Here is a 23,517-nt window from a genome sequence, read left to right as displayed (position 1 = left end):
TTCCTCTAAATAGTAATTCAGTGCCATTTTTAGAAAGTAAATGAGATGGTCATAAAGGTCCAACAGTAACCTGAAAGCATGAGGGACATGAGTGGACCATGGAAAAATTAAGGCCATCCATTCTCAGATGGCAAGGAAGGTAGAATTGAGGAAGAGACAATTTTCCTGACTTAAAATTGAAACTGGAAAGTGAGGGGCAGTTAAAAGATTAACAGTGACATACAAGACAGATCTGCAACTGTTGATCAAAGTAAACTGAGCAGAGTAAATAAACGCTGACTATAAGATAAAAATCCTATAACATTCTAAAGTGAAACTCTCAAACTAAAAAAATCAATCATAATTCCAATAGAAATGAGAACACCTAGAAATCAGAGTTTTTAAAAAGATTTTATTTATTCATGAAAGAGAGAGAGAGAGAGAGAGAATGAGAGAGAGGCAGAGGAAGAAGCAGGCTCCATGCAGGGAGCCTGACATGGGACTCGATCCCAGGTCTCCAGGATCAGGCCCTGGGCCGAAGGTAGCGCTAAACCGCTGAGCCACCCACGCTGCCCTAGAAATTAGATTTGATATTTTTTTCTCTTTCTATTTTTAAGATTTTTAAGTAATCTCTACACCCAATGTGGGGGTTCAAACTTACAACCCCAATATTAACAGTTGTATGCTCTTCTGACTGAGCCAGCCAGCTACCCCTTAGATTTGATTTCTAATATTATACTCCAGTGAAAAGAATGAGTGTTCCTAAGAGAAATGACCAATCCTAGAGCTAGAGCAGAAAATATGCAAGATGAGCCTGAAACATTCTGTAGTGGCAGAAAATTAGGAGGTGCTGAAAAATGAAAACAACAAAAAACCCACATTGGAGGAAGTATGTCAAAGGAGCATAGAAGTCAACTGAAAGACCTCCCAATGGTCAAAGCTGGAACAATTTGGGCAACAAAATAAAGTGGTATTGAATTGCAACCAAAGTATAAAATACATATTTTGAGTCCATACTGATATAATTATATGATTGAATAAATAAATAAATGGGGAGAAATAACAAATTTCCTGGGTAGAAGAATTCCAAATAGTTTAATTCCAAACTGCGTGTTACATTGTCCAAATAGTTTAATTCCAAATAGTTAATTCTGCTGCCTTAAGAAGATGGAGAATAACTCCCCATCCTTAAGTATGGGCTGTAATAAAATGACATCTCCCAAAGAGTACAATAGGAAATAGTACAGTAGGAAAAAGGAAAAGGGGGGGGGGAATGATTTTACAATGAAGGGAGCTGAGAAACATGACCTCTGCTAGATGATTGAAGTCAATATCAACTGTGATAAGTCATGTTGATGATACTTGCCCTTTTGTTTTAAGGATTTTATTTTTTTTAATATTTTATTTATTTGAGAGAGAGAGAGAGCAAGCACACACACACACACACACACACACACAGAAAGGGAGAGAATCCCAAGCAGACTCTGCACAGAGTGCAGAGCCTGACACGGGGCTCGATCCCACAACCTTGAGATCATGACCTGAGCTGAAACCAAGAGTCAGACGCTTAACCAACTGAGCCCCCATGTGCCCCTAAAGGTTTATTTTTAAGTAATCTCTACATCAAACGTGGGGCTCAAGCTTACAACTCTGAGATCAAGAGTTGCACGCTCCACCGACTAAGTCAGTCAGGTGCCCCAATTATACATACTTTTGATATAGCATGATGAAAATGGCATTTTATCTTTGTGGTCTCTCCCTTAAAAACCTAAAACCCTGGTCTAACCATGAAACCTCCCCCCCCCGCCCCACACACACACCATACAAGTCCCAGTTGAAGAACATTGCACAAAATACCTGAGCAATACTCCTCAAAACTATCAAGGTCAGGGCAGCCTGGGTGGCTCAGCGGTTTAGTGCCACCTTCAGCCCAGGGCATGATCCTGGAGTCCCGGGATCGAGTCTCATGTCAGACTCCCTGCGTGGAGTCTGCTTCTCCCTCTGCCTGTGTCTCTGCCTCTCTCTGTCTCTGTGTCTCATGAATAAATAAATAAAATCTTAAAAAAAAAAAACTATCAAGGTCATAAAAAAAAAGGAAAGTCTGAGAGACTGTCACAGCCAAGAGGATCCTCAAGGGACATGATGCCTAAATGTAATGTGGTGTCTTAGATAAAGTCCTGAAGCAGAAAAACAACATTCAGTAAAAAACTAAGGAAATTTTTTTAAAAAATTTTATTTATTTATTCGAGAAACAGATAGAGAGAAGCAGTGCTAAACCGCTGGCCGGAAAGCAGTGCTAAACCGCTGAGCCACCCGGGCTGCCCAAACTAAGGAAATCTTAATAAAATAGTGTCTTTAGTTAATAACAGTGTTATTCAATATAGGTTCATTAATTATGACTAATCTACCCTACACCGTAAGATGTTAATAACATCAAAAATTAGGTGTAGGACGTGTAAAAATTCTGCACTATCTTCACAATTTTTCTGTAAATCTAAAACTGCTCTGAAAAATAAAATTTTTCTTTAAAAAGTTTTAAAATCTTAGGGGGGGCAGCCTGGGTAGTTCAGCGGTTTAGCGCCGCCTTCAGCCCAGGGCCTGATCCTGGAGACCAGGGATCGAGTCCCACATCGGGGTCCCTGCATGGAGCCTGCTTCTCTTTCTGCTTGTGTCTCTGCCTCTCTGTCTCTGTGTGTGTCTCTCATGAATAAATAAATAAAATCTTTCAAAAAAAATCTTAGGGACACCTGGTGTCTCAGATAAGTGACTGCCTTTGGCTCAGGTCATGATCCTCGAGTCCTGGGATCAAATCTCATGTTGGGCTCCCAGCTCAACACAGAGTCTTCTCCCATTTACTATGCCCCTCCTCTCCAATGGTGCTCTCTCTCAAATAAATAAATAAATCTTACAACATGACATAATTTGTTTTTAAAAAACCCATTTTAAATGATTGAATTTGTAAGAACATAAGGATAAATCTCGAAGGCAATGGTTCTAAATGGATTTTGCTAACCAGAAGACATTTGTGAATATCATTTTCAGTTGTCACATTTGGGAGGGGAGTGGTACTAGCATCTAGTCTGGGTTTCTGCTAATCATTCCACAATATACAAGATAGTACAACTCCCTTCCTCAAAAACTACCGGATCCAAAATATTAATTGTGCTGAGGTTGAGAAACTTTGCCCTAAGGAATGAGGTGTAGGGACATATATCACTGACAAAAATGGGCTAGATTTTGTGTATATGTGTGGGTAGAATAATTCAATACATCCAAAATATGTGTAATATATATAAATTATGAGATAATAATAAATATTTGTAAAACTGTAACCCAGTTAAAGGACTAAAAATGAATCATGTGCTTCTCTTGATCCTACATCACTGCCTCCTCCCCAGAAGTAACCACTATGCTGAGCTTTATTTTTATCTTTTTCTTGTCATCTTTTTTTTTTTTTTTTTTAGAGATTTTGTTTATGTATTTTAGAGCGAGCGCACTAGCAGGGGGAGAAGAAGAGGGAGAATGAGAGAGAATCTGGAGCAGACTTTGCACCGAATAGAGAACATGATGTAGGGCTAGATCCCATGACCCCAGATCATGAGCCAAAACCAAGACTCAAGATGCTTAATTAACTGAGCCACCCAGGCATCCCACTCTTGTCATCTTTTATAAAATTGTGTGTGTATATGATACATTGGTCAGCTTTGTTTGTGCTTGGTTTTTAACTTTAAACAAATGGTATCCTAGTATGCATAGTTTTCTCTGATTTATTTTTTCGTTTAGTATTTTATTTAGCCGTATCATTGCCTATTGTACTTCAATGATTTTCACTGCTGTATAGTATTTGACTGTGTGACTATGCCATAATTTATTTGCCTGTTCTTCTTGTTAATGGACATTTAAGTTATTTACATATTTGATTATGAGCAGCGGTGTTATGAATATTCTTTGATATGTCTCATGTTGCATATATGCAAATTTCTCTAGGTTGTATACACCTAAGAGAATTGCTAATATGTACATATATATCTTTAACTTTATTTATTTTTTAAGATTTTATTCATTTATTCATGAGAGACACAGAGAGAGAGAGAGCCAGAGACATAGGCAGAGGGAGAAGCAGGCTCCTTGTGGGGAGCCCGTTGCGGGACTCAATCCTGGGACTCCAGGATCATGCCCTGGGCCAAAGGCAGGTGCTCAACCACTCAGCCACCCAGGTGTCCGAAGAACTCCCTTTCTATCATAAAGTCATAAAGATGGTCTCCTAAATATTCTTCTAGAAGCTTGAAAGTTTTGCCTCTCAATATTTAGTCATCTGGAGCTACTTATTGTATGTATGAGGTTGGTACTGTATTTGGAATGAGATAGGTATCAACTTTCCACTTTTTCCCTCCAATTGAACTAAATGCTTCCTGTGATGGGCACCTGGTAGGCTTAATCAGTTAAGCATCTAACTTTGGCTCATCATGAGCTCGGGGTCCTGGGTTTGAGCCTTAGGTTGGGCTCTGCACTTAGCAGGAAGTCTGCTTCTCCCTTTCCCTTTGCCCCTCCCCTTGCTCACACACTCTCCCTCAAATGGATAAATAAAATCTTTTTAAAAAATCAAAAATTAAAAAAAATAAATGCTTCCTGTACCCTACATCAAATTTTCATATACGGCCAGATCTGTTCCACTAGACAACTTGCCTATCCCTTATGGCAACACATTTTTCTGGATTATTTAATTTTATAATATGCGTCTTAATACTTGGTGAAGCAAGTTCTCTTACATTGTTATTCCTCAAGATTGTCTTGGCTATTCTAGAAATCATTTCACCAAATTCCTAGGAAAATCTTTTGAGATTTTTTTTTAATTTATATATCCTTTTGGGAAATTATATCTTTACAATTTACGATCCTCTAGTCTATAAACATGATATGTCACTTGGGTTAAACTGAGTCTTTCCTAATACAGTTTCATTTTTTCTTTCCATAAGGAATTACAGATATTTGGTTGGACATATTCCTCAGTATCTTACCTTTATTTTTATTATTATTATTTTAAATATTTTATTTATTTATTTAAAGAGACAGAGCATGAGCAGGGGGAGGAGCAGAAGGAGAGAAGAAGCAGACTCCCCATTGAGCATGGAACCTGATGCAGGGCTCAATCCCAGGACCGTGACCTCATGACCTAAGCCACAGTCAGACACTCAAGCCACTGAGCCATCTAGGTGCCCCTTTTTATTATTGTAACAAAATGTAATGGCATCTTTTTTTGCATTTTTTTGATGGTAAAATATACCTAAGATAAAATTTGTCATTTTAACCATTATAGTTCTATAGTTCTGTGGCAATGGTATTGCCATTTTTTTTTAAGATTTTATTTATTCATGATAGACACAGAGAGACAGAGAGAGAGAGAGAGAGAGAGAGAGAGGCAGAGACACAGGCAGAGGGAGAAGCAGGCTCCATGCAGGGAGCCTGACATGGGGCTCAATCCCGGGTCTCCAGGATCACGCCCTGGGCCGAAGGCAGCACTAAACCGCTGAGCCACCCGGGCTGCCCAGTATTGCCATTTCTAAATGATGTTTCTGAGGCATCTCTGTGGCTCAGTTGGTTGGAAAGCTGACTCTTGATCTCGGCTCTGGTTATGATCTTAGGGTCCTGGGATCAAGCCCTGCATCAGGTTCCCTGCTCCACACAGAGTCTGCTTCAGATTCTCTCTCCCTCTCCCTCTGCCCTTCCCCCCCTTGCTCATTCTCTCTCTCTCTCAAAATGAATAAATAAATCTTTTAAAAAATAAATGATATTTTCTCTTGTTGCTAGTATATAAAAATGCAATTGATTTTTACATATGCATCTTATACCTAGACTCTTATTAAACTCTCATTAATTTTAATAATTTTAACATACTTTTAGACTTTCTACATAATTATTTCAACTGCAAATAATGGCGATTTATTTTCTCCTTTCCAATCTTCCTAGCTTTTGTTTCTGTTTCTTATCTTTACTTCACAGGAACTACAGTATAATACTGAATAGAAACTTGAGCTGAAGCCCCAAACCATAAACAAAAAAAGATCAATAAATTTTACTTTGTTAAAATTAAGAGTTTCTGTTCATCAAAAGACACCATTAAGGGACGCCTAGCTGGCTCAGTGGGAAGAGCATGAGACTCTTGATCTCAGGGTCTTGAGTTCAAGCTCCACACTGAGTGTAGATATTACTTAAACAAATAAAATTTTTAAAAAACACCATAAAGAAAATGAAGAGAGAAGACAGATTCGGGAAGAAGACACCTACTGCAGATGCTAGGGACATTGTCACCAGCTAAACCCAAGACCTGACATGTATCGCTCACCTGCTTGTACCTACTGACCTTTGTCCCATGTTTTTCCTTAAGTTCTTATTTACAGCTTATCTCTTAAGTCAGGCAAAAGATCTGAGGGGTATAGCATCCCATGATGGAAACACAAACTACCCCTCAAGCAATGACTGTCCTGACAAAGAATTCCAGCAGGACCAGAATGCCCAGATCAGTTTGATCTTAACCACAGACTCACGTCAGTGCAGATGGACAATGGAGTGACCCATAGAATGACAGACAATTACTTTTACCTCATTATAATACTAAAATCTCTGTTCAAGGAGGAGCATAAGTTGCATCCACATAACATATACAATGTATGTTTAGGCATGTTTCCTTCAGGCCTGCCTCTACATAGGTGACAAGGCTCTCCTATCTAAATATTCATTCTAACTCTAATTAAAAGGAACTCTAACACTTGCTCGGGGAGTCTCAGCTTTGGAAGTTGTTCCCTGGGATCTCCTTATTTGCTGCAAATGAAGTTTCCTTTGTGTGCCAACTCCACCTGATGTAGTTTCTATCTGACTCACCAAGGAGCGAACTCATGTAAGTTCAATTCAGGTACCTGCAAACCAGTAGGTAAACAGTAATAGTCAAACAGGGAAAAAATGGGTATATAATCAGAGAATTGTCTATAAGATTGTTTCTAGAGGGACACCTGGGTGGCTCAGTGGTTGGGCATCTGCCTTCAGCTCAGGTCGTGATCCCAGGGTCTTGGGAACAAGTCCCATGTCTGGCTCCCCATAGGGAGCCTGCCTCTCCCTCTGCCTATGTCTTCGCCTCTCTCTCTCTATGTCTCTCATGAACAAATAATCTTTTTAAAATAAGATTGTTTCTAGAAAAATTAACATATTCAAAATAAGGCATATTTCTTTTTTCTTTTTAAAGATTTTATTTATTTATTCATGAGGGACACAGAGAGACAGCCAGAGGGAGAAGCAGGCTCCTTTCAGGGAGCCTGATGCAGGACTCGATCCCTGAACCAGGATCTCACCCTGAGCTGAAAACAAATGCTCAACCAGTGAGGCACCCAGGCATCTGCCTCTTTTTTTTTTTTTTAAGATTTTATTTATTTGTTTGTTTGTTTGTTTATTTATGATAGACATACAGAGAGGCAGAGAGACAGAGAGAGAAAAATAAGGCATATTCTAAATAATTATCTAAATCTCAAAGATGAAGAAAGGTTTCTTTATGCATCTGCCTAAAGAAATAGTTCATATAGAAGACTGGCTTGGGGGTGCCCAGCTGGCTCAGGCCATGGAGCATGTGACTCTTGATCTCGGGGTTGTGGTTTTGAGCCTCAGGATGGGTGTAGAGATTACTTAAAAATAAAATATTAAGAAAAAAAACCAACCCAACAACTTTAGAAGGAAAACACTGGCTTGAATCTTTTCCATCATAGTTTTAAATGCTAGAATACGGTAGGGTTATAGCCACAGGGTTTTCTGGGAGAGGACAGTGACTCAATATTTCTTCACTGAAGTTTTAATGTAGAGAAGTTAATAGAATCATAAGGACTCAGGAAACAGATAACACATGATGTCTTTTAAAAAAGATTGTTGAAGATCTAATTCTGCTAACTGAAAGATGAATTAAGAAAAGACATAACTATCAGGACGCCTGGGTGGCTCAGTGGTTGAGTGTCTGCCTTTGGCTCAGGTGGTGGTCCTGGGGTCCTGGGGTCCAGCCCCACATCAGGCTCCCCGGGGGAGGCTTCCCTCTACCTATGTCTGTGCCTCTCATGAATAAATAAATAAAATCTTTTTTAAAAATCTAAAAAACACAAATATTGGGCAGCCTGGGTGGCTCAATGGTTTAGCGCCATCTTCAGCCCAGGGCCTAATCCTGGGGACCTAGGATCGAGTCCCATGTCAGGCTCCTTGCATAGAACCTGCTTTTCCCTCTGCCTGTGTCTCTGTGTCTCTCATAAATAAATAAACAAAACAAAACAAAAAAACACAAATATCAATGAACATTAATCCACTTAGATGTGAATATATAGTTTAATGTAACAGTTATTCTTTTTTTAAATTTTTATTTATTTATTTGAGAGAGAGATAAAGCATGAGCAGGGTGAGGGGCAGAAGGAGAAACAGATTCCTTCTGAGCAGGGAGCCTGACACAGGGCTTGATCCCAGGACTCTAGGATCATGACCTCAATTCAAGGCAGATGCTTAACTGACTGAGCCACCCAGGTACCCCAGGATAGTTATAATTCTTAACAGAAAATTTACAGAATGTGAAAATAGTAATACTCTGATGAGGCTGACCATAATGAAAGAGTCATGAGACTTAGTATGAGGGCTAACTTGTTCATTTCTCAGAGTGGAGTCAATAAATAACATTTTTGCTTCTGAGGCTAATGATTTAAGTATATTATTTAAAGTTTAAAGATAACCACTAGTGGAACTAAAACTAGATCTTCTAATTTACCAGCAGAAGTTGCCATAATTCTGATACTAAAACTGAACAGACAACAAAAACTCTAAAGCAATTTCATTTATTAATAGAGATATTAAAGGTGTAATAAAAGTATTAACAAATGAACTAATGTATTTAAAAATACATACCTCAACAAAGTACATTTTATTCTGTGAATGCAAGAATATATTGACAGAAAAATCTATGATAATTGTCTACATTAAAAGAAGAAAGGAGAGGGGCATCTGGGTGGCATGGTCAGTTAAATGTCCAACTCTTGATTTCAGCTCAGGTCTTGATCTCAGGGTCAAGAGATTGAGCCCTACATCAGGCTCAGCACTCAGTGAGAAGTCTGCTTGAGATTCTCTCACCTTCCCCTTTGCCCTTCCTCCTTGTGCTCTTTCTTGCTAAGATAATAAATAAATCTTAAAAGAAATAAATAAAAGGAAAAAGGAAAAAAACTATACGATAATCTTACAATCATATATTAGCCATCTAGATAATCTCAAAAGCCAAAATGCAACATCTACTTGTATATTAAACTTAATATCTACCTGAGGAATTTTTTAGAAAGCTGGAAACAGAAGAACATTTTCGTTTTGGTGCTAGTATGCCTTTTACACCAATACTTGTTAAAATTTTTAACCAAAAGAGAGATAGGCCTTTGGCCAAGAGCCAATTCCAATTAATAATACCTAGCTAGAACTTAATAACATTTTCTGCTTTTATTGTATCTCTTCTTATTTATGATGGCTCTTATGGCAAATGATACTGCTTTTCCATTTATGACAATGGTAACAAAATTTCCTTTTAAAAAATTAAGTAAGGGATACCTGAGTGGCTCAGCGGTTGAGCATTTGCCTTCGGCTCAGGGTGTGATCCCAGGGTCCTGGGATCGAGATCCGCATCCGGCTCCCCGCAGGCAGCCTGCTTCTCCCTCTGCCTATGTCTCTGCCTCTCTGTGTGTCTCTCATGAATAAATAAATAAAATCTTAAAAAAAAATTAAGAAATAAGTAAAAAGAGCGAGGTGATTCAAAAAAGAATGTTAAGTAAACAAAAGTAAAGATGGTTCATGGATAGAGAATCATTGACCAGGTATTGGAATGACTCAAGTTTGAGAAACTGCTCCAGGCAAATGTTTCTTAAATGGGCCTATGAACACATTCGTGGAAGTCTGAGGGTTTTCTGCGAGAATGTTTCAGTTTTACACATTTGTTGTTTATATATCTAAAATGTTATATAAGTATACTCTAGGTCATGTGGATAACTATTTTATAACAAAGTGCTGTCATGTAAATCTAGTGTTTACATTTGTAATTAACGTTTGCTTCCTCAACCATTAGTGTCACTTTAATTGTGTTGGGCTAATATGAAAAGAATAGAGAGGCTTGGTATATGTGATGAATTTGATCCAGATAGAGGACAAATGATATCATGGCATGTTAAAAAAAATGAAGGTATATAGAAAGTTATATGATACAGGGATGCCTGGGTGGCTCAGCAGTTAAGCGTCTGCCTTAGGCTCAGGGCGTGATCCTGGAGTCCAGGGATCGAATCCCACATCGGGCTCCCTGCAGGGAGCATGCTTCTCCCTCTGCCTGTGTCTCGGCTTCTCTGTCTGTCTCTCATGAATAAATAAATAAAATCTTAAAAAACAAACAAAAATTTATATGATACAATTGAGTCATTGTCACATAGCCCATTGTAGTGAAGTTATATCATGTAAGTATTCAGCTAATATACAAAAATTTGGCCTTACTTTTTCTTTAAGGACATATATATTTTTTAAGATTTTATTTATTTATTCATGAGAGACACAGAGAGAGGCAGAGACATAGGCAGAGGGAGAAGCAGGCTCCTCACAGACAGCCAGATGAGGGACTCAATCCCTGGACCAGGATCCCGCCCTGAGCCTAAGGTAGAGGCTCAACTGCTGAGCCACCCAGGCGTCCCAAAAGTTTTCAGCTGCAAGGACATCTATTTTGAATGAGTGATACCCATTTAGTACCAGTTACTAAATATTCCGAGTATCGCCTAAGTGAAAGAAAGTGATCACCTAATGAAAGAAAACCTTATAGACACTTACTTGGGTTGTTCATGAGAAAAAGGAAAAAAGAAGCAAGAATATGAAGAGGGAGACAAGGGCAGAAATCCGTTATCCATTCTCAAGAAGTGGATAGCCCAAGGGTTAAGTCTGAAAATGTATGTTCTGTGAGCTCAGGTTAGAAAAAAAGTTACTGGGAATATTCTACCTATATGCGATTAGCAAGAAACTCATGCTTTAGGCTAATGGGTCCAATACCTGGGGTAGGGATTACAGAAAATCTCAACCCTTTACATTAAGGATTCTTAAAGTTTGCTTCTCAGGCTATCAGCAGTGTCAGTAACGTGTGGGAATCTGCTAGAAATGCACGTTTGGTCCCCACCTCTGAATCAGGAACAACCAATTTCTGTTTAACAAGCCCTCCAAATGATTCTGATGCACATTTAAGTTTGAGAATCACTGATCTACACTGATAGTTTTTAGTTTTAAAGATTATCAGTGATTTAAAATTATCAGTGATGCACATTTGAGAATCACTGATCTACACTGATAGTTTTTAGTTTTACAGATTATCAGTGATTTAAAATTATCAGTGATTAGTAGTTGGAGGTCATTAAACTACCATTTATTTGTATGTTTGAATATTTCCACAGTAAAAGTTAAAGAACAACTCTCAAATAGCATATTCATATATTCATTATATTACTCAGATGTCATCCATAAAATAAGAAAATAAAAAACTGATTTTTTTTTTTTTTTTAAGGATCCATAGGGGCACCTGGGTGGCTCAGGCAGTGAAGTGTCTGCCTTTGGCTCAGGTCATGATCTTGGGATCCTGGAACTGAGCCTCACAGCAGGCTCCCTGCTCAGAGGGGAGTCTGCTTCTCCCTCTGCCTCTGCTCCTCTTGTTTGGTGCTCTCTCTCTCTGTTAAATAAATAAATACAATCTTAAAAAAAAGAGAGAGAGAGAGATCCATATATCTGAGAAATAGTAGATTAGTGCCTCTTAAATTGTGGTGAAGGAGCATTTTTTCAAAAAACTTCCAATCCTTTGTGGAGTAATACTTTTGTAAAACCATGATAAAAATAACTAAGAATTGGAATAAAAAAACAAAGAATATTAATCCAATTTTTTATTATATTCAACAGAAATAATATTTCTCTGTCAAACTTCTATGAGTTCCCAGACACTTTTTCTTATTCCATTCTTTTCTTGTTAGGGACTAGTAACAGTTTACAGAGCAGCAGCATTCCACTGTTGACGCTAACTGATAAAATGATAAATAAATGATTCTCAAATTACACTCTCCAGGAATTCTGTTGCTTTGTAAGCTTGTAATAGTAATACAAAGTAATGATGATTAATGACTGTAAACATATGGGGCATTACCAGATGCTAAATACCATGTTAAGCACTTCTCTTGTATTCATTTAAACCTTCCCAAAAGTTATAAATACTATTACTATCCCCTCTTTACAGTTCAAGAAGCTGAAGCAGAGAGGTTAAGTAACTTGTCCCAGTTTATACTTTTAGCAAGTGCTGGTCTAAAACTCCTTTTTTAAATTTTTTTAAAGAGATTTTATTTTTTCATAAGAGACACAGAGAGAGGCAGAGACATAGGCAGAGGGGGAAGCAGGCTCCCTGCAGGGAGCCCAATATGGGCCTCGATCCCAGGACCCCAGGATCACCACCTGAGTTGAAGGCAGATGCTCAACCACTGAGCCACCCAGGCATCCCTGGTCTATAAACTCTTAAAAACTTAATACACAAATCAGGAGATGGCTGTTTAGGAGTGGTGGTAATGCAAAAGAGGGAAGCCATGGGGTGGGGGTTGGGGATGGGTGGCAGTAGTGTCACCTTCACTCCCACATCTGGTTTTGTCTCCCAAAGAGAGAGAGACAGGCACATTCCAGAATGGGTGGGCTTCCTCTACTGCGTCTGTTCGATGTATGATGAAATGTCTATCATGGCAGGCAGCTTGCTAATGCTGACCCCAAAGCGATCCTGCAAGGCCTTGATGATCTTGGCCTCGTTCACATCTGACACAAACATGATGGTCAAACCCATAGTGCCAAAGAGGCCTGCTCTGACCACATAACACAGGCAGGTGTTAGAATCCTCAGGCATGTCATTGTTAAAGGCAATGTTCAGGGGAACCTGGGTGGTTCAGTGGTTGAGCATCTGCCTTTGGCTCAGGTTGTGATCCCGGGGTCCTGGGATCGAGTCCCACATCAGGCTCCCTGTAGGGAGCCTGTCTATGTCTCTGCCATTCTCTCTGTATCTCTCATGTAAAAATAAAGTCTTAAAAAAAAGCAATATTCAAAAAAAAAAAAAGCAATATTCAGTAAGTTAATGTCCATGCCTGAGCCAAATAGGTTCGTAGTCACAAGAATTCATCACTGAACATCTTTAAACTGCTGGTCCTAAGAAAGTTTCTCCTCTCAAAGCATTCCACAGCAGATGGCAATGGTTGGGAAATTCTGCTTCATGAGAAACTGGGCCAGTGCAATGCAATGCTACACAGACTTCATGAAGATCTAAGATTCTAAATGAGGTAGGCTGGCTCTAGATCACATTCTTAACCATTGCACACTGTTGTTCATTTTATTACGTAGGCAGAGGTGTTATTACGTAAACAATGTCCCTTTTCTAGTTCTTTGATAATTAAAGTTGGTGAATGGAATTCTTTTTATGGCACTAGGCATCTCAGCTTGGAAATAAATGGGAGCAAATATACTTGAGCATATCTGAAGAGGAGTGCCGACCTCTGTTTCCAGAAGATGGACTTCTAAGTGGGGTCAAGGAATCTCCTAGGTTAAGAACGCACCTTCAGGGTAGAGAGTGGTGCCCATGAGTTTTAAGGACAAAATGTTGGTGCTTTGGGGAATCATGACACTTGGAACACGGTGGTGATCATCACTCAGGTGGTTCTCTAACCTAGCCCCATAAACCCAGGTCTAAATCCTAAATGATTTTCTGTGACTAAAAATGGAAAAATGCTGTTTTATTAAAAACTTCGTAGATCTTGGATACTAGCCCTTTATCTGATACGTCATTTGCAAATATCTTCTCCCATTCTGTAGGTTGTCTTTGAGTTTTGTTGACTGTATCCTTTGCTGTGCAAAAGCTTCTTATCTTGATGAAGTCCCAATCGTTCATTTTTGCTTTTGTTTCTCTTGCCTTCATGGATGTATCTTGCAAGAAGTTACTGTGGCCAAGTTCAAAAAGGGTGTTGCCTGTGTTCTCCTCTAGGATTTTGATGGAATATTGTCTCACATTTAGATCTTTCATCCATTTTGAGTTTATCTTTGTGTATGGTGCAAGAGAGTGGTCTAGAACTTATTAAACTCAACACCAAAGAAACAAACAATCCAATCATGAAATGGGCAAAAGACATGAACAGAAATCTCACAGAGGAAGACATAGACATGACCAACATGCAGATGAGAAAAATGCTCTGCATCACTGGCCATCAGGGAAATACAAATCAAAACCACAATGAGATACCACCTCACACCAGTGAGAATGGGGAAAATTAACAAGGCAGGAAACCACAAATGTTGGAGAGGATGCGGAGAAAGGGGAACCCTCCTGCACTGTTGGTGGGAATGTGAACTGGGATAGCCACTCTGGAAAACTGTGTGGAGATTCCTCAAAGAGTTAAAAATAGATCTGCCCTATGACCCAGCAATTGCACTGTTGGGGATTTACCCCAAAGATACAGATGCAATGAAATGCCGGGACACCTGCACCCCGATGTTTATAGCAGCAATGTCCACAATAGCCAAACTATGGAAGGAGCCTTGGTGTCCATCGAAAGATAAATGGACAAAGAAGCTGTGGTCCATGTATACAATGGAATATTCCTCAGCCATTAGAAATGACAAATACCCATCATTTGCTTCGATGTGGATGGAACTGGAGGGTATTATGCTGAGTGAAATAAGTCAATCGGAGAAGGACAAACATCATATGGTCTCATTCATTTGAGGAATATGAAAAATAGTGACAAGGAATAAAGGGGAAAGGAGAAAAAATGAGTGGGAAATATCAGAAAGGGAGATAGAACATGAGAGACTCCTAACTCTGGGAAACAAACTAGGGTGGTGAAAGGGGAGGTGGGTGGGGGTTGGGGGTGACTGGGTGACGGGCACTGAGGGGGGCACTTGATGGGATGAGCACTGGGTGTTATTCTATATGTTGGCAAATTGAACACCAATAAAAAATAAATTTACAAAAAAAATCTTAAAAAAGATAAAAAAATAAAACACTTTGAGGGACAGTGGGACCCAGGTGATAGAGTATGACAAATAGGGGAAAGGAATTCCGCCTTTCAGAAAAGTGCTCTGGAAAATCCAATGCAACTTTGACATGGGTTGGCAGTTCCTACTCTAGGACAGTGATAGGTGACATGTTGCACCTTTCATGCAAACTTTGGAGTCCCCTGAACCAGGCATTGGTCATAGCAGACTTTCATGTGGAGATGATTATGTCAGGGTCAGGCACAGGTCAAGGAAAATGGACATGACACCTAGTAGGAGACGTCAGTCATTAGGAGACATTTTCAAGCCTCCTCAGTTAGAAAGGGCTTTACTTATTTATTTTTGAGGTTTTATTTATTTATTCATGAGACACACAGAGAGAGGGAAAGACACAGGCAGAGGGAGAAGCAGGCTCCCTGTGGGGAGCCTGATGTGAGATTCGATCCCGGGACCCTGGGATCATGACCTGAGCCAAGGGCAGATGCTCAACTGCTGAGCCTCCCAGGTGCCCTTAGAAAGGACTTTAAATTCAGGCTCACAGTTCAATAGATCGGGCAGTCTGTTAGACTCCGTGTGTGTAAGCTATTATAACCCAGTTTGACTACTAAGGTGATCTAGTCTGAAAAATATGAATTATACTCCCACACATTTTTCTTAAGCCTTTGAAGTTTGCTTTACTTAACTATTGAACAAATAACAAGTGTTAAGGGAACATTCTGCAAAATTTCTTTTATTTTGAAGTAACTGTAGATTCACATTAAGTTGAAAAGTCAGTACAAAGAGGTCCTGTGTACTCTCACCGTTTCCTCCAATGGTAACATCTTATCTGTAACAAAACCAGGACATTGACATCAGTAACATCCACAAATCTTTTTTATAATTTTTATCTTTTTAAAAAGATTTATTTATTCATGAGAGACACACACACAGAGAGAGAGAGAGCAGTGGAGACCCAGGCAGAGAGGGAAGCAGGCTCTAAGCAGGGAGCCTGACATGGGACCCGATCCCAGGACCCCAGCATCACGCCCTGGGCCGAAGGCAGATGCTCAACCACTGAAACACCCAGGCATCCCAACATCCACAAATCTTATTCAGATTTTGCTAGTTTTATATGCACTTATGTGTCTAAAATTCTATGCAATTTCGTCAGGTGTACACCTGTATAACCAGTCCCACAATCAGGATGCAGAACTATTCTATTGCCACAAACATAACCTTGCTACTCTGTTACAGTCACATCCACCCGTCTTGTCTTTTTATACCCTCCCACCCCGGTTCCTAAACCCTGGAACCACTAATCTGTTCTCCATCTCTGTAGTTTTTTTCATTTTGAGAATATTATATATGAATGGTATCATATAATAATGTAACCTTTTGAATTTAGCTTTTTTCCCTCAGTACAATTCCAGATGTTTCTATTTTAAGGAACACATGTTAATGATTATAATTTTTGTATTTATCATGGGATAAAATATTATAATGTCCACTTTCCAGATTCACCTAATGGCTGATCTTATTTTTGACCTATACTAGAATCTATTACATGGATGTCTTAAGAAGCCTTACCTGTAAATACGAATAGGGTAATATTAGTTAAATGTTAACTGTCACTGCTTACTGGAATGCCATAAAGCAAATGTTCGAAGGTTACATTTTGTCCAAACATAACTGGGTGTGTGTGTGAGGGCCTCTCTTCTCAGTGAAGGTGTTTCAGGGGAATTTCTTAGACAAATTAGAACAAAAACACAAAGAAGTAAAACCTTAGAAAATACATAAACTAAGTTATCATAACTATGTTACTTTTCAAAAGTAAGGCACATTCAGCAAATAGATAACCTGTTACTCTCTTCACTATCAAAAAGCTGCTATGTAGAACATCAAGTTCTCATGACAAGATAGGTCATGTGGATGATATCCCAACATTCTGCAAACTCAGAAACTTTTGCTGAGATTGTAGAAGGCTGTAATTTTCCCATGCCATATGGACTATGGGAATAGCGAGGATTCTAAAAGTGGTCTAAGACCACCTAAATTCCATTCTGTCCACTGTTCTGAATCAGAGGGATTTACCAATTTAGGGAGCTCTATCAGCAAGTCTTTTGAATTTATGACCAAGCGGCAAGGGAAACAGCAAGGTTTACCTTGCTTCTGTTGTGAGCTGTTTTCTTCTATCTAGGCTTCTGTTGTAAAATGGGATGTTAAGTTTCTAGGAAACATCAGTTGTTCATTTTAGTCAAGGACACTATTTTTACATGGGAGACTTTGCAGTTATTGTTAGTAATAGGAGTTTCAGATTGACTTCACATTTATTTTTTACTACTGGTATTTGTCAACTATCTTAAGGCATGGGACTAAGAAAAAGACAACTCTGTTCTTTGAAATAAAGGAAATGTAAAGTGGTAGTTTTTTTGGAATCATTTTGGCAATATTTATCAAATTTGAAAATGTTTATACCCTTTGTTCTGCAATTCTACTTCTAGGAATTTCTTCCAGGAAATAATCATGTGTGCAAAGATGCTCATACATATACAATGATCTTTGCAATATTGTTATTTCAAATAATTAGAAACAATGTAAACTTCCATTATTTTGGAAAAGGTTAAATAAATTACAGTACATGAAATTATGATATACTATGCAGTATTAAAATGAATTAAGTTGCAATGATGTGGATGGAGCTAGGGTGTATTATGCTAATCAAAATAAATCAGACAAAGACAAATATCATATGATTTCACTCATATGTGGAATTTAAGAAATAAACAGATGAACATATCAGAGAGAAAAAAGAGGGAAGGAAACAAACCATAGGAGACTTTTTTTTTTTTTAAGATTTTATTTATTTAACTGGGAGAGAGAGCAAGAGAGTAAGCAGGGTGGAGGCACAGAGGGAGAGGGAGAAGACGACTCCCTGCTGAGCAGGGAGCCTGATGCTAATGTTGTGAGGTTGCTTTGAGGCTTGATCCCAGGACCCTGAGATCATGACCTGAGCCAAAGGCAGACTACCAACTGACTCCTTAAAAGCCCCCCAAAGAGACTTTTAATGGTCGAGAACAAACCGAGGGTTGATGGTTGGAGGTGGCTGAGAGATGGGCTACGCTAGATGGGTGACGGGTATTAAGAAGGGGACTTGTTATGATGAGCACTGGATGTTGTATTTAAGTGATGAACCACTGAATTCTGCTCCTTAAACCAATATTGCACTGTATGATAACTAACGATAATTAAAATAAAAATTTGAAAAAAAATTACTTACAAAGAGAAAATAAAAAGAAATGTAAAAAACTCAAATTGAGTAGATGAAAAGTACTGCTATGAAAAAAAATCTCTAGAATTTTTAAGGAAAAAGAACAAATAAAAATGGTGAGGGTCTAGGAGCATGCTCACAGAATTTTTGCACTGGTTATCATGGGTAGGGGGTACGTTGTGAAGAAATATAACCATACATTTTTAATATTTAATACTATTTCAATTTTGCAAAAGGAGCATGTATGTTTATGTTACTTGTGTAGCTAAAAAAATATTAAAGACATTTCATCAACAGACTATATCTCCAAAACAACAATATCAAGATTGCATCAAGGACTGGTCTTGCTCATATTTTTAACAACCATCTGGCAATGTGGGGTGGCAATGTTTACAACTGCAACTTAATACTTGGATTTAACATACAAAATACATTTCGTCTTTTGGAAAGAGCGATTGGAGTAAGATACAGTTTTTTAAAAATAGGGTCCCAGAGACCTGAGCTATTTGGAAAAAAAAAATTTTTTTTTGGGCCAAGAATAAAGCGATCCAGGAATTCATTCAACCATAAAAGCTGGAAGCTGATTTTCTTGGTTATACCTGCAGTGCTTGGCACATAGTAAACACTCAATAAATAATGACTTCATGATGGATGAACCGACAGTTTTAAGTCATCTTAGTAGCACCTACTTATTTAAAAGCAGGATATATTAGCAAGGATAAAGGATGGAGCCTCTTGTTACTTTTCAAGTGAGGAGGCTGAGAGGGAGCACCCCCCCTCTTAATACCCAGGTTAGGAATTTGGTCGAGGACAGCGTTTAGTGGCTCAAGTTTTGATGATCTGTGAATTGAAAAATCTCGGAATTTTAGAACTAGACAAACTATAAAAGGGAAAACAAGCGAGTTGCCACTAGTTATATGCATAATTTTGCTCAGACGAGAGGAAGGGGCTCTAATGGCTGTGAAGTTGTGGGCACCTCAATCAGTGTCTACACTTTCATCTGAAAAAAAAAAAAAAAAGGAATACTCTCTCCCTCGTAGGATTTGCTTTTCTTTCTTTTTTTTTTTTAATTTTTGTTTATTTATGATAGTCACAGAGAGAGAGAGAGAGAGAGAGAGAGAGGCAGAGACACAGGCAGAGGGAGAAGCAGGCTCCATGCACCGGGAGCCCGACGTGGGAGTCGATCCAGGGTCTCCAGGATCGCGCCCTGGGCCAAAGGCAGGCGCCAAACCGCTGCGCCACCCGGGGATCCCTTCTTTCTTTTTTTTTTTAAGTAAAGATTTTATTTATTTATTCATGAGAAACACAGAGAGGGGTGGGGGGCAGAGACAGGCAGAGGGAGAAGCAGGCCCCAGCAGGGAGCCGGACGGGGGACTCGATCCCTGGTCTCCAGGGTCACGCCCCGGGCTGAAGGCCGCGCCAAACCGCTGAGCCACCCGGGCCGCCCTGTTTGTTGCTTTATACGGAGGCATATGCAAAACTATATAAAATGCTGGCAACATAGTGGCCATTGCACATTGCGCAAAGAGTGTTTCAGGTGAATTCAAACCCAGCAGCCAGCGGCTGTAAGGCTGTTCACCCCCGAGAGGTCCTCAAGTTCCGGCGGTCTCGCTCCTTTCAGTCCAACCACAGCCATCGGGCCGGTGCGGTCCCAGCAGCCGACTCCCAGGATCCGGGGGGGGACCCCGGCGGCCCCCGCCCGGGTCCCGAACCCGAGCCCCCCCGGGGGTTGCAGGGCCCCGGGAGCGCGCGGCCCCGCCCCCGCCAGCCCCGCCCACCAGCCCGCCGCGGTTCGGGGGTCCCGGCGGCACACACCTACCTCCGCTCCAGGGCCGGGTCTGCAGCGCTCTCCCCGCGGCGGGACGGCGGGGTCCGAGCCCGGCGGCCGGGCGGCGGCGGCGGCGGCGGCGGCGCGGGAAAGCCGGCGGGGCCCGCGGGCGGGGCGGCGACGCGGGCAGCACAAGGCGCGCGCTCCCGTGGACGCAGGCGGGAGGCGGGGGCGGGGCGCGCGTGCGCGCGGGGGACCCGGGCCGGGAGGCGGGGCCTTCGGGCGGCGGCCTGGAGAGGGCGCCCTGGGGCCGAGCCGGAGGCCGCCGGGGGGCGGGGCGGAGGGAGGGCGTCGACGCACGGGGGCGGGGCGAGGCGAGGCGGGGACGCGCCTGCGGGGTGGGGACGCGGGGGCGCGGCGGTGGCGGGAGCGTCCCTGGTCTCCGCCCCTGTTTCCCACTCTCCTCCACCTCCCAGCCGGCGGGGCTCCGGAGAGGCGCCGCTCGCCCGTCCCCGGAGCCGCCCGGCGCCCGCCGCCTGCGCCCTCCGCTCGCGGTGAGCCCGTCCGTCCCCGCGCCGTGCGCTCCTCCGTCTGGGCCATGGATGGGTAAGTCCTCGGAGGCGCAGCGGCTTCGCCTGCCCCGCTTCCTTTCGGCTCCGCGGCCGGACGCGCGACCCCCCGGCCGAGCCCGACGGCGGGGCTTCCGGGCGCCCCGCATCGCAGGGGCGGTCCGCCGCCGCCGCCGCCTCTCCTGCCGCCCGCCCCCCCGAGGCGCCCCCGTAATGTCCGCCCCTTCACAGCCTCGCACCCGGAAGCGGAGGGAAGCCGGTGCCGCCGCCGGGCGCCGGGGTCCGCCCTCGGCGCGCGGGGTCCGGGGAGCCCGGCCCGGCCTGCCGGCACTTCCTCTCAGAAAATGGTGCGCTGCGCTGGGGGAGGCGGAGGCGGCGCTCGGGGCGGGCGAGCTCCCGCTCGGGGAGTTGCTGTTTACCGGTGAGGTGGGGCGAGCGCCGGAGCTTCCCCTGGCGGGGAGGCGAGCGCACGCGTCGGGGCACGTCTGGGCGGCGACCTGGTCGCGAAGCCGGGGGGCCCGCCGCGGGGGGGCGGCGACGGGCGGGGCGGGGCTGCGGGAGGGGGGGTTCGGGGGGTCCCGCCCGCCGCGGTCTCGGACCCGGGCTGCGCGCTGTGCGCACGACCTCTGTACACCGGGCGTCTGGACCTGGCGACCGTGGACTCCGCCCCCCCCACGGCCCCCCTCCCCCCCCCCAAAGAAACTTCTTGAATTTCTGCAATTTTCGGGCAGCTTTCAGACGCTCTAAAAGTTAACGAGGTCCGTGATCAAAACAGATACGGGATCACTGATAGGAACATTTCCGAGGACCCAGGAATATGGCGTGGGACCTGGCATATCGTTTCATGTTGCAAGAAACGGCTGGATTAGGGTCTTGGTGGATTGAAGGTGGCATATGTATCTCAAGGTTTTTAAGACCGCTCCAGTTCTGTTAGAGCTTGCACGTCCACTTAACGTATTCTCCTTACGTATTTGAGGTTTTGTCTGGCCTTTTACTTGCTTTTTGAGGACAAGATATCTGCAAATCCCTAGGTCGTAGGATACGTGGAACTTGCGTAAACGGTAAGAGCCGTGTGCGTGTTACCATCTAGTTGATGACTGTTGCCCTGCTGTCTGTGCAAAGACAATGGGCTCTTCCAACAGTTTTTGCCTTCGTTAGACCACATTTATCTACTTTTGTGACATTAAATCCGTGTGGTATTTAGATCAACTCATTTGAATGCTAATTGCACGCGGCTGCGGGCGTTAGAATGCGATTGCAGCTTTCATGGAGGGTGCTGATGTTCTGTGTTTCGTTTCAAGCCAATTGAAGCTATTTTCATTCTCTAGTTGAAACTTTTCCGAGAGCGCTTGTCGAAAACTCTTTTCATTTCACGTCACCTCATTCAGTTACAGCTCAGAGGTGTGCAAAGTTGGGTGTTTTCATTATTTGTGTGATGACGCCGATATTTCAGTTCAGGGAGGCTGTGAAGTTAGTGTCTCCCTGTGTCGAAGGCGTTGTCGTTAGACGGTTGGACTCGAGCTGTGGAAGCAGTGTAGCTTTTTGTGTTGGAAAATTTATAGTGATGACAAAGAGGACTCGAGTTCTGCGTCTCGGCTGTTAAATTCTTGGGTAACTGAGAAGCGCAAACATGCTCTTTCAGATGGTGTAATAACTCTTCATCCTATATATGGTTTTAAAGCTAAGAATGAGTTTGTTGGTTTAAGTGTGTGGGGCAGTAAGACATTCTGGAAGGTAGGTTCAGGACCAATACCATCTTATTTTCTCTGCACAAACGGGTTATTTGGTACATTTAAGTTTCAGATAAATGAATTTCAAGTTTCAGAAGTTTGTAAGGAAAAATAAAAAATCGACATGGTTATTGTTCAAAGCAGTTTGCATCATTGAACAATCTAGCGTCATAAATTTGTTTACTTTTATTAAGTAATGGCATTATAGGTTATTAATATATAGAATATGGTTGGAGCTTTCTCTTAGGAGATAGGTACACTGTTACTGCAGATGATTTCTTTGGGATGAGAAAAGATAGATTTTTGTTTGGAAAGAAGTTTGTAGGAGTTTATACACCTTGGGGTTAAGGGATGTGGTTTTGAACACAGTGAATGTTTGCTTTCAGGAGGCTCGTTAACTTTCTGCATTTTCCCACAACCTGAAAAGACCCATTTTCATTATTTTGGATAGTTAAAAAAGAAACAACAAACCACCAGTCCAGTCTGTCTTTCTAGATCTTCCTCAAATCCCAACTGTCTTTTGTGTGTGTGTGTGTGTAACGTGTTGATTTCCTCCTGAGATAATTTATACTTAAACACGGTTTTGATGTGGTGCAGTTTTTTCAAAAAGCAGATCTTTGAAAATTTTCATGTCTGAAATTTGATATTTGCATTTATTTTAGTTTTGAGAAACTATATTAGCTATATTTTGATGAGCTGTTTTGGGTGGTAGATGCAAATTTGCAAGATACCTTCTATTTCTTTAAAAGCCACTCACTAGCTTAAAATTTCACTTAAAATCTTAAACATGGCAATTGAGGCCAGTGATTTAAAATAATGAACTTTGGCGATTTTGAGTTTTGATTTGGATTTGTTAAATAGAGGTAAATGGATAAACACGTATTACTTATTGACACACAGCTATACTTTAATAAATACTAAAATAATTTCATTTGCTATTTGTTACTTGTAGTGAAAGCTTTGCTTTTACACTCTGCTGTTGCTAGACTGTCCCATCACTTTTCTTTGAATTAACATTTCACAACTCATCACATTCTTATTTTTATTAATTTTTATTATTATAATGCTTTTCTTTTTTCTTTAATTTTATTCTCTCTGTCTTTTAAAAACTTGTTCTCTAACTTTGTTTTCCATTTTCTCTTTTTA

The 23,517-nt window shown here is 41.5% G+C and overlaps 1 protein-coding gene and 1 long non-coding RNA gene across 12 annotated transcripts in view; one reads left to right on the top strand and one right to left on the bottom strand.

The window, feature by feature from the left end:
- Positions 1-23,517, top strand: part of PTBP3 (polypyrimidine tract binding protein 3) — a 152,287-nt gene that overhangs the window by 11,223 nt on the left and 117,547 nt on the right. For 7 of the 11 annotated variants that reach the window (XM_035696738.2, XM_025432778.3, XM_035696739.2 and 4 more), the window contains exon 1: positions 20,479-20,678. The exons of 2 other annotated variants lie outside the window; for them this stretch is intronic. In XM_035696738.2, the coding sequence (XP_035552631.1) occupies positions 20,675-20,678 (4 nt within the window). In that variant the 5' untranslated portion in view covers positions 20,479-20,674. Of the gene's footprint in view, positions 1-20,478; positions 20,679-20,851; positions 21,063-23,517 lie in introns of those variants that run through there. 2 more of the 11 variants (XM_035696737.2, XM_035696741.2) reach the window with 2 other exon arrangements.
- Positions 15,772-20,237, bottom strand: LOC125752171 (uncharacterized). Its single transcript, XR_007401026.1, has 2 exons — positions 20,124-20,237; positions 15,772-15,883 (listed from the first exon to the last, which is right to left on the bottom strand). It is a non-coding gene; the product is annotated as an uncharacterized LOC125752171 (long non-coding RNA).

Source organism: Canis lupus, chromosome 11 (assembly GCF_003254725.2).
Source record: "Canis lupus dingo isolate Sandy chromosome 11, ASM325472v2, whole genome shotgun sequence".
NCBI classification, from domain to species: domain Eukaryota; kingdom Metazoa; phylum Chordata; class Mammalia; order Carnivora; family Canidae; genus Canis; species Canis lupus.
This window is presented reverse-complemented; position numbering and strand designations above follow the sequence as displayed.